This window comes from Notothenia coriiceps, unplaced genomic scaffold (assembly GCF_000735185.1).
Source record: "Notothenia coriiceps isolate Sejong01 unplaced genomic scaffold, NC01 NC01_scaffold00003191, whole genome shotgun sequence".
In the NCBI taxonomy this organism is placed as follows: Eukaryota; Metazoa; Chordata; class Actinopteri; order Perciformes; family Nototheniidae; genus Notothenia; species Notothenia coriiceps.
This window is the reverse complement of record NW_011335892.1, coordinates 66,739-77,925: the sequence shown is the minus strand read 5'-3', so window position 1 is coordinate 77,925 and position 11,187 is coordinate 66,739. Positions and strand designations below refer to the sequence as shown.

The 11,187-nt window shown below is 41.3% G+C and overlaps 1 protein-coding gene across 1 annotated transcript in view; it reads left to right on the top strand.

Annotated features, from left to right (window-relative positions):
* tax1bp1a (Tax1 (human T-cell leukemia virus type I) binding protein 1a) overlaps window positions 1-10,089 on the top strand; it is a 24,505-nt gene extending 14,416 nt beyond the window's left edge. The window contains exons 9-16 of the mRNA XM_010766196.1: window positions 558-749; window positions 854-926; window positions 1,589-2,106; window positions 4,997-5,083; window positions 6,251-6,428; window positions 6,733-6,941; window positions 7,696-7,781; window positions 8,558-10,089. Of these exons, the coding sequence (XP_010764498.1) occupies window positions 558-749; window positions 854-926; window positions 1,589-2,106; window positions 4,997-5,083; window positions 6,251-6,428; window positions 6,733-6,941; window positions 7,696-7,781; window positions 8,558-8,765 (1,551 nt within the window). The 3' untranslated portion in view covers window positions 8,766-10,089. The remainder of the gene's footprint in view (window positions 1-557; window positions 750-853; window positions 927-1,588; window positions 2,107-4,996; window positions 5,084-6,250; window positions 6,429-6,732; window positions 6,942-7,695; window positions 7,782-8,557) is intronic.
* The last annotated feature ends 1,098 nt before the right edge of the window (window positions 10,090-11,187 follow it).

The following is an 11,187-nucleotide window of genomic DNA, read 5'->3' as shown; positions in this document are numbered from 1 at the left end:
CTTCCTGTGTGTCAAAGAATAGATTTCAAAAATACTGCTGCTGTTTATAAAGCACTGGATGGTTTAGGACCAAAATGCATTTCTGACCTCTACTGCTAAATTATGAACCATCCAGATCTCTCAAGGTCTTCAGGGACTGGTCAGCTTTCTGTCCCCAGAGTCAGAACTAAACATGGAGAAGCAGCTTTTAGTTATTATGCTCCAAATATATGGAACAAACTCCCGGAAACATGCAGGTCCGCTGCAACTCTGACTACTTTTAAATCCAGGATGAAGACTTTTCTTTTTGCCGCTGCTTTTAATTGAACTATTCATATCTCACAAAGCACTGTAGCTTTTATTCATGTACCTGTGTTATTCATGTTTTATTCTTTGCTTTTGAATGAGTGTTTTGAAATGCCATTTTATAATACGTTTCTGCTGCACTATTTCTGAATGCTCTTAATGTTTTTCATTTTTGTAAAGCACTTTGAATTGCCTTGTGTTGAAAGGTGCTATATAAATAAACTTGGCTTGCTTCTTGGGTGATTTTCACACAAAATGTCCTTCTCTCCCAGGATGTTGGGAGCAGTGGGGAAATGACGCCCAGCATGATGGTGGTGTCAGAGGCAGAGGCCGAGCTGCAGAGAGAGGTGGAGGAGCTGAAGCTGCGTCTGCACATGGCGGCTGAGCACTACAAGGAGAAGTACCGGGAGTGTCAGCGCCTGCGCAGGCAGGTGGCTAAACTAAACATGACCGAGTCACAGGGGGTGAGTACTCTACAGTAAAACTCATAAAACAACATGCAGGTCAGTTTTTGTGTAAAGATGTAGCAATTACATTTTGTTAAACATTCTTGTTGTTTCTTTTGCAGGAGCCAAAGAGGAATGTGTCCACAGAGACGACACCGGAGCCGCTGACCCCGAGTCCAGAGTCCCCGACAGCAGGTGAACACACATTTATCTGCATGTTGTTCATTTTCTTAAATATACTATGATAGAATTTTTGCAAAAACTCATTCTGAAAAAACGAATGAATCCAAAACCACTTATACAGTAGGTACCACTGATTATGGTATACATTGAATTTCCATTTCTTAAGTTGTAGAGGATGTTCTGTACTTGCCCAAACATACACAGGTTGACAGCATGTATATACAGATTTGTGACTAAACTTGATACAACATTTCAAATAGAGAGAAATTCATTATAGAAAAGTATGTGTTTTCTTTTTTTTCTTTAAAATAAATAATAAATAGGTAGAATATCTTGAATCAACAATAATGCTTTTCAATAGCATGACAAAGGAAAGTAAGTATTATGACTCGCCTGACTTGACAACATTATATCTTCTTCTCTGGCTTTTATGTTGCTTTCTAAGCAATGTCAAACTGCAATCTTAAAACAACACATTGAAACATATTCTCTGTCTTGGAAATGTACAAGGTAAATAGTTATCACACCATGTATTAATGAAAGGGTCACCTCTGTCTAACATTTAAAAAAGTTATTGCAGCTTAAAACACTCTTCTATTAAAGTGTGTATACCTGAATCAAAGACTCTTTTGCTGACTATTGATCATATGTGTTACTATAACATGTTTTTACAGGGAATATAGCTATGGCAGTCCTACAAGAAGCCGCTGAGATGACAATCACTCCAGGACTTAATAACAGGGAATCCACGCATGCTGCATACATCAGCAAAGAGAGGGAAGACAGGCAGAGAGAGAAAATGCCAAATGAAAGGCCTAAGGCGGAGGCTGAGGGAGAAGAAATCCAAGTGAAGGACGGGGAGAAAGAGGACAGACGGAAAGAAAAAGAGGAGAAGAAGGACAGCCTGCCAGAGAGTCTGAGGATGACGAGCTGGGTGGAGGTGGAGAACGAGAGGCAGAGCGGCGAGGAGAATAGCGAGGCAGAGATGACAGGGAAGGCCGAGGAAGTGAGGGATGTCGTGGAGCACCAGGTGCTGCTGGAGGTGGAGGGGAGGAGCATGGGGGAGGCGGAGAAGGCACAAACCTGCTCAGTGGAGGAGGAGCTGGCGATGATGGAGGAGAAGTGGAGGCTGCAGTGTGCGATCAATGAGACGCTCAAACAGCGGCTGGCCAATGAGGAGGAGCGATTCAGAGTAAGGAACACAAACACTCAAACTAACGCACATTGTGAGTGATCAGAGCTCTGCAAATGGAGAGGTGTGTGCAAGATCTACAGCAAGGCAAAGAGTGCAAAACATTCCCTCTGCTAATATAAATTAAATCAGCAAGCACGCTCCATTTTAGATTAGCAATTTTGAAAGGAAGACCCCCACACAAACCTTTTCTAAATCAATTTTCCAGTACATTAAATGTGGATCTTTTTCTTATCCCTGGATGCATTCACTGGATGGGAACACAAAGAGAATGAACTTGTGAAGTTGTGATCCAGTCATAATGGGCATTATAGCATTCACTCATACCTAACTTTACACAGTTGTTTGTACCTAAAATCTTCATTATTTCTGATACATTTTATAAATATATGTTGGTGTAAACAAAAAACACAATAAATAGCATCTGATATGTAACCTTTTTATGCAAAATAAGGGTTAATCAATTACATTTTTTATTTGAAAATGTATCAAATTAGTCCATAAAATGTCACTAAATAGTAATAAATGTTAATAACAAATTCCATGATTGCATCCTAGGTGGAGGACTATGTCGGAAATTAATATAATTATTATACATAACAGAGAACAGCAACACGTCCTCACATGTGGAGGCTGGAACCGACACATATTTCTCTTTATTTGTTCTTACTAGTGCTTGATAAGTCACTTAAAGGTGGGGTATGTAATTTTGGAGAAACCAGCTCGAGTGCGCTAGAATTTGAAAAAACACAGCCGGAAAAAATCTGCCACTTCCTTACAGAGCCCCTCCTCCAACACACATGAACGCGCACATGACCAATGAGGGCACGAGATAAGTTTGTGCACAGATGGAAGGCTGACAGGCAGGTAGGCCATCCAGTTACTTTAGCCGGGCCGGCTAAAATGATTCGTCGTGCTTTTTACAGCACTACGGCTTCCAGAGATGACATTTTTTTAATGGATTTCTTGTCAAAGCACTTCAGATATTCATTGCTATCGGGATGTTAAGAGCATTCCATGGAATATAACAAAAAGTGTATCTCGAGCCGGTTTCTCAAACTTACCTACCCCACCTTTAAGCCATAGATTAATATGGAAATTGTTACTGCAGTGTACTAAATATTGTATTAAAGCAGAACAAATAGTCTTAAGTGTCAAGAAAACGGGGTACAGTTAGTGGCAGATTATCAAATAGTTTTTGGAGGACTGCACTTGGTCTCAGAGTATCAATTGTTCATCAGAGTTTATATGAGCATGCATTAACCGGAGTAACCGGCTTCCTCCATGCCACACATGATCCGATGTGTGTGGTATGTGTGCAGGATTCAGGACCAGCATGTTGCTTTTTGCGTGCAAATGTCGGCCAAAGTACATACTGGCATTTAATCTCCATGAGTGAGTGTGTGTTTATCAGCGCTGTAAATAAAAGCCCCCCCCCTGCCTTTGATGGAGCCTCCCGTCTGAAGCGAGTGCCCTGGGGCCCGAGCCGCTCTTAATGGCCCCTGAGACTGACAGCAGAGGCAGGGCAGCCGCAGAGCGCCAGGCTTTAAGGCTGTTTACATCAGCCACCCGAAGGATGGGCCGATGGAGAGGGACGAGACAGTCAGAGAGTGGTGGGAGGGAGGCACAGGAATACACTGCTGCAGATTCCCTTCACCTGAACCTAACCCGCTAATGCAGCGCAGTAAATTTATAAAGGAGGGGGAGAGCAAGAGATGACAAAGAGATGAAAGAGACTGACGAGGGGAAAGGTTGAAGACAGCATTTAAGAGTGAAAAAAGGTTGGATAGACAGACATGAAGCAGGAAGAGAAACTGCAGGGATTTGGATCCTCTGTGATGGGATGAAATGAGAGAAGAGCAGACAACTAGCCATGTAAACTCTCCCACAGGCTCAGTCCCGCTGCAGTTAGATTTACTACGATCCCCTGCTCTGCTGCAGACTGCCCCGCATGCAGACCCCGTTTCTGTAGCTCTGGCTGGAATCAACAGACATTTGATACCACTTTAGGCTTTTAGTAAATCTCCACTGAACATACATTTTTGTTTACCAACTTGTCACTTCTTTTAAAATGTGGGTTCACTGAGAAAAAGAACAAGAGTAGGCATTGTTGTTCATCCAAATTATTTTTTAAATAAAGGGAAAAGGTTCCTTTTAAGAGTTGTCCTTTTCATCAACTCTGGTAGAACATTTATGCTATTTTCTTCTTTTTTTGAATGTAAATTGATTGGTCAATGTACAGATCATTAAACGACAAATATTCCGACAATGCCAAACATTTCCTACTTCCAACTTTTTCATGGACTATTTGCTGCACTTCTTTGTCTTAATAAATACCTTTGGATATAAACAAGAGATACAAACATGTTGCCTTGGGCTCTCATTTTATAGACTGAATTAATTAATCTATAAAAGGCTCAGGAGACTAATTAATTATTTAAGTATTTGCTAGAGGCAGCCTTAGTTTGTCTTTAATGTCACTTCTGCCTGTATGGAGGAATAAGGAGCTACATTACTTGCATTGGTGCCTTTCTGTGAGCACGCAAAACAGCATTCACTCAAATGTATTAATTCACAATATTCTTTTATTTTCAACAATCAGACAGCTTTTATTTGTAGAACGGCTTTTCTTATTTTCAATAGATAGTTGACAGGTAACTATATATCGATCGCAGAGGCTTCTGCTCGCACCTTAAAGGGACAGTGAAATAAAAAATATACACATTTCAAGTTATGGTCCGCCTTCTATTTAGCATATTTGAAAATTTCTTTATCAAAATGTAAATGTATCTTATTTGTTGTAAACATAGAATTATGCTGTCATGCATTTTCTTTAACTCTGACCTTAATTTGCTGTATGTTTGCTTCTCCTTGTTTATTCTTTCTGTAGGTGCACATGGCGGAGCGAGCCAGCGAAGTGACGGAGCTGAAACGCAACCTCGCCCAGGCCCTCAAAGACAAGGAACAACTAAAGGAGGTGTGCTATACACACAGTACACTCTATACACACAGTACACACTATACACACAGTACACTCTATACACACAGTACACTCTATACACACAGTACACACTATACAGTAGGACATTTCTATATCAGAGAGGTTTATTCCAGTACAGCATTGTGACTTCTTTACAGTTATTGAAATAATTCGATTTTAATAATGAGTGGGAATGTAGGTTATAGACTTAGAAAAGCCATCTGGTTATAAACTAATATCAAAATGCATTTACTGACATTAAAACTCACATTGTAGATAATGTAGGCTCTTCACTAAGGTCTATTATCACATTCAATTATGAGCGCTTTAGTGTCTGAAACCATTCCTGTAGCTTTTCCTTCTCTTCTCCATTCTCCCCTCTCTCCACTAATTAAAACATCCATACTTGCTTCTTTCGCCCACTGGTACAGTGCCATTAGACAGTGCAAATGCCAAGCGACGTGTCTGTTTCACCTTCCCAACCCTGGTTTAAATGTTAAACCTGATAGCTGTGCACTAATGAAGTCATCAAGAGAGGAGGTCAGGAGGGAATAGCGAGAGGAAGGAGGAGAGGAAATGAGGGAGAGGGAGAGCGCCTCTATCAGCAGAGCCAGAGCACAGGGAGCCAGAGTCTGACACCCATTACAGTAATGAGTAGGGTACAAATGCTCCTGCTTCAGATATAATCACAAAGGGCAGAAACAATGTAGAAGGACACTTAACTCGGAGCTGAAAATACTTATTGCCTTTGTGGTTCCTAAAGTGAAAATGTGCTATGGAAACACTTCATTCTTTACAGCTATACTCATCACACTGCTTGAGCAACACAGTTCTGTAAAGGAGGATTTACTGTGAAAGGGAAACTAGATATATATAGGGAAATATAGATAAAAATCACAATGAAATACAGAAAAATAATGAAAAAAATATAAACATTAACATATCAAATGTGTAATAACTTAGGATAAATCAACAGCTTTGAAAGTTTCTATGTGTCTAAAGGATTTATGTCCTTTAGTTAAAAATTTGTCTGGCTGGCTATTTCTATATTCTCAAATTAATCGCTCCAATGGGACTCCTGAGTAATAGCAGTTTAAAAGACATGTAAACTAAATGTAGTTTATCCCTGTGAGGTGCTTGATTTTGTCTCTATCTCTGCTCCAGGAGCTGCAGCAGTTTGTGTCCAGGCAGAGGGAGCAGGAGGCGGGTGTTCAGGCTTCAGAGCCCATGGTGCTGCGCTACCCCCTGCCGTACCCTCAGGACCCCTCTCCTCCACCCCTGGTTCCTCACAGGCCGGCTGAGCTGCAGTACGGCAACCCCTACTCCACTGACACCACTAAAGGTGAGAGGAAGTCAAAAGTTGACAAATAATTTATTTTGTGTTATCTTCAAATCTGCAGTTGCCTGTTCTTCTTAAAGGGACAGTCTTCCCCAAAAATCCAAAATATGGGTTTTTTCCTACCTGAAGTGTATGTATCAATTGAGGTTGTTTTGGTGTTAGCTGCTGAATATTGGATGTATCAGACGTAGACATTTCGGCATTCTCTCCAATATTAAGGAACGTGATGCCAATGGGATTGTGGTGCACTGTCCCTTTAAGTCATGCTGCTGTTTGGTCAATAACACCATGTGTTACTTTATTCTAGACCTGGTGGATGTTGCGCTGTCTCCTGAGCACATGTCCCGTCCTCCACCTGAGGCCCCACCCTGCGCCCCTCCCTGTGCACCCCCAATCACACCCCCGAGCCAAGGCCTCGGGGCCCCAGGCTGGGACCGAGAGGTGGTCTGCATCCAGCCCTCCCGTAGCACGAGCCCCCCCGAGAGCCTGGATAGTAGTCCGGAGGAGCCGCAAAATGTAAGTGAATATAAACACACATACAGGTGGGACGCTAAATGCTAACAAACTAAAATCCCTGTCTGTTAGTAAATCCATTAGTAAGACAAAATAACAGTGCTTTATAAGTATCAATTAAGGCGTCACTTGTGTAGAATTATGCAGAACACTTTTTACTTCTCGCTCTACTTTAAGACACGGAAACATGTTAAAGTGCCGTATTTGATCACACTATTAATTTGCTCTCAATACAGCAGTACCTCTGATATTATAGGACCAGCCTTTGCCTTCTTTCCCCTCATGTCGTGTTTTCAGTATCCAAAGCATTGCTGTCGGAGTGATCCCTCTCTCTCTTTCCGTCTCTGGAGTTCTCCTCCTCTCTTAATGAAGGGAATAGTAGCTTGCCCTTAAAAATAAAGCGACGAGCTCATTTGCATAAGGCTCTAATTAACGTCACTCCCTCAGAGCTTAGGAGAGACGAAGATAACAAGGGCTTGGGGAGTAATTAGGGGGGATTTTGCAAAGGGACAGACCCAAGATCAATTAGAGTCTCTGGGATTATATGTTTTTGTTTGGGAGCAAACTGAAGAGATTCTAGTAAGGAAGGTATTTGTAGTTCTTTAAATAGAAACAAAGCTTTAATGGCTTTAACCCTTTCAATCCATATTTTCCTTTTTTAGTAAACAACCTTTTAAGATAGTGTTTGTGTGTGTGCTCTACGAGCAAATAGATGGCCATCGGTTTCTATCTTTTTGTATGCAATTTTGTTTTATAGGCTGCTGCTGATGGGGCTCAGCCGTCCTGTGATCATCAGTCCGGTAGACGTAGAGAAGCCAGGGGCAGCTTCTGCTTTGACTCCAGGTAGTGTGCCTACACACACACATACATAGGTAGACTGATGTACAACAAGCAAAAGTAAGGACAGCAAAGAGAAGTTACTACATCTCAAAGTTAGTCAGTCAAACCCTGTGTCAGAGGTGCGTTAGAAAAGCCAACATAAAAAGAAGGTTGCGGTTCTCGTGCTCATGTTTACCTTAAAGGTTGAATTTTCCTCCCTGCTGACACTATAGATTCACATTGTTCTTCAGTTTCTTGTCAAATGTCATTTCTGTCCATTAAAACTGGGATAGGCAGTACATGTTTAGCATTACATTGGGTCAAATACGAAAATAACATTGAAGCATATTGAAAGTCTGGCTGGGCTTTTTGGCTTTTCCAAAACTGCCTGCACTGAATTACCACTTCAAATTGAAGTGTTGAAAATAAACTGCTTGCCCCAGCTAAATCTATGTCCCCCCCCCCCCTAAACAACCACAGCTTTCTGTCTTTGAGTTTGTGCAGGAAATGAACAACATAAAAGTTCTAAATTCATAGTGATGTAAAATGAGCAAGAATATCTTGAAAGATGCATAAAACGTTACTTTGTGCATCTGTGTATGCACATGCATCGTTTGTATAGTATATTTACAATACATACATGCCGTACTGTATGTTGAACAGATCTACGCATTTTCTGTTAAGGATGTAAATGCAAGATGTTCACAAACGCTGCAGTCTAATTTAACTTAATGGTAAACACATTAATAGCATTTTAACTCAAAACTGACATCTCTCCTCCACTCTCCTTTTCTCCCCAGTAGTGTTCACAAGCGCTGCCCGCTGTGCGAGGTGATCTTCCCCCCCCACTTCGAGCAGCGCAGCTTCGAGCAGCACGTGGAGAGCCACTGGAAGGTCTGCCCCGTCTGCTCTGAGCAGTTCCCCCTCAACTGTGAGCAGCAGCTCTTCGAGAGGCACGTTCTCACGCACTTTGACGGCCACGTGCTCAACTTCGACCAGATCGAATGAAAGTCATAAAGGGCACATTTTGAATCTGACATACCGTGTGGGTAAATGTGTCGTCAGCTTTTAGTTCATTTCGATTGGGTTAAGTTGTCTTGTTATTATACAATCATTAGCACTTTTTTGCAATCTTGACAAAGGTTAGAAAGAATGTAGTCCACTTCTGAGAGGAAGCAGAGTTTGTCCCGTGGCTACCGAGGTGTTTTATTAAGTAGGGTAGCTTAATACATCATGGGTAAAAGGACCACTCGGGGAAAGTGCCATGGTCTTTTACTTTTGTATCATTTTTAACGCTTGTCTTTCTGCTTTGAGAATCTAAAGCACCATCAGTAGTGCATGCAATTATTATGTGTTCAAAAGGACAAAATGAAAGCAGTTCAAGCTGAAAGAGTGAATAGTAGCAGGAGCTTGAACCAGAAGAGAAAGTATTTAAGTATGTCCCTGTTATTTAACTAGCCTGGGTATTATTATCTCATGTGATGAAGCAGCCAAGATTTATATTGTCTACATGTTTCAAAGCTGAGGAAGGCAGAAAGGAATTATTTTGTGTAAATGCAGAGTGAGATCTGAATATGTGATGTCTTAAAGAATCATCAGAGTGTGTATATTTATTTGAAGAGAGGTGAGGTGGAGATTTTGTTGACTTGAATGGGAAGAGATCTTGGCTTTCTCCCAAAAATACAGTACTACTGTACGTGTAACAGACATCAGAAGGTTCAAACAAAAACAGCACTACGTTTCCATGTATCTGCACTAAATAAGGCTTTATTCTGAATGTACTGTACATATGAAAATAAGTATAAGTTGTGGAGAGACCTGTGACTTACTGTCGTGACTCCGCCTCCCCTCATTGTTACTTCTTCATGTTTTAGTGTTGAAAGAATGGCGGACTGTTTTTACTTTGGTCAGGTGGTAAGAAACTGGGCTGGTCTCTTTGTGTTATTGGAGATCCTGTCATGTTTTAGGCATATACACTGCAGGACACGTGACAAAAACTTTTATTGTTATGTACTTCCGCGTTTTCAAGTTTGAACTGTGATGAAAAAAAGTCATTGCTTTGTGTGCAGGTCCAGATCATGAGTGAGTGTCATTTCTATGTGTGTCTCCACAGGGCTCCACATCACAGCTTGTCTATTTTCTGTCATGTCAAAGTGACCCCTGACAGTGTTGTATTCAGGCTTTAAAAATTGCACAAGCCCAGTAATCACAAGGCAAATGTGTGTGTATGTCATGTGTCCGACGCAGCCCTTTTCATGTGAGAATGTCAGGACGGTGGTTTAAGTCTGTACTGCAAAGATCTTTACGAATAAAGTAAGCTTGTCTAAATGCACCCCGCTGTAATGTTGTTCTATAAAGAAATAACATCAGTACATATACAGAATGTTTTACTTTATTTTTTTCAGTCATTTCTTGTTTACATTTAGGCAGCTTCTCTTTTATATAGAAAGACAGTTTGACATCATTTACAAGTCACTCTGCTAAGGACCTGTCGTCCCCCCATACAAAAAGGAAACATTGGTCTCCACGTTACATATGAAAATATAATTTAAAAGCACTTGACAACATACACGTTACAATACATTCACTGTACACAGTATATTGAAACCCCTCCCTCGTCTTCTCCCTCTGCACACAGCCTCCTCTCCCACATGTGTAATACTGCAATTGGCCCCTGTGTAGAGCTGAAACTATTGCCATGGTGACGGGGGCGTCCGTGTGAAGCAGGGATGGTTTTACGAGTGTTTGACAGAGCGCCAACGGGAGACTCTCAGTCTGCGTCCATCCCAGCCACGGAAACGCTTCCCCTTCGCTGAGAGGAAGGAATGAAGCTTTTCTATCGCACGCAAGCCATTATCTCAGGGTTACTGTCAGGGTAGTAAGAACACAGACGCTCTTTGAAACTGATACCAAGATTTTAGAGATCTAGGTACTTATTGGTGCTTAAGAACAGACTTGGATGTCTTTTTTCAGGCACACATATTTGTGCTTATTTGTTAGGTAGCACACTAGTCAAAGGCATTGTAAGTACAGTAAAGATGCATGGTAATCACTATAATAAAACAGGATATGACGGGGAAAAAAGGTGGTTAAATATTGTTTATTTAACCACCTAACTAAATTAAACTACAGGAAAAATATTCTTGTAAAATTTAGGGTAATCAATCTGAAAAAAATCTTTCATACTATTCCAGATGTTTCCATGGCAACAAAAGCTCGGAGGACAGGAGGATGTGTGCATGTCTGAGGGACGTTTTACCCCTCAAAAGAAAAAAAAGGAGACGCTCGTGCTTTGAGACTTCTGATTGAAAACGTTGTGCACGATGAGGGGAAATGATGTCATGGATCGATGTGTCTTGGCACGTGGCGGCTGCACAGCGCCGCTTTTGTTTTTCTTAGAGGCAATGAATAATGAAATCTCAGTCGGGGG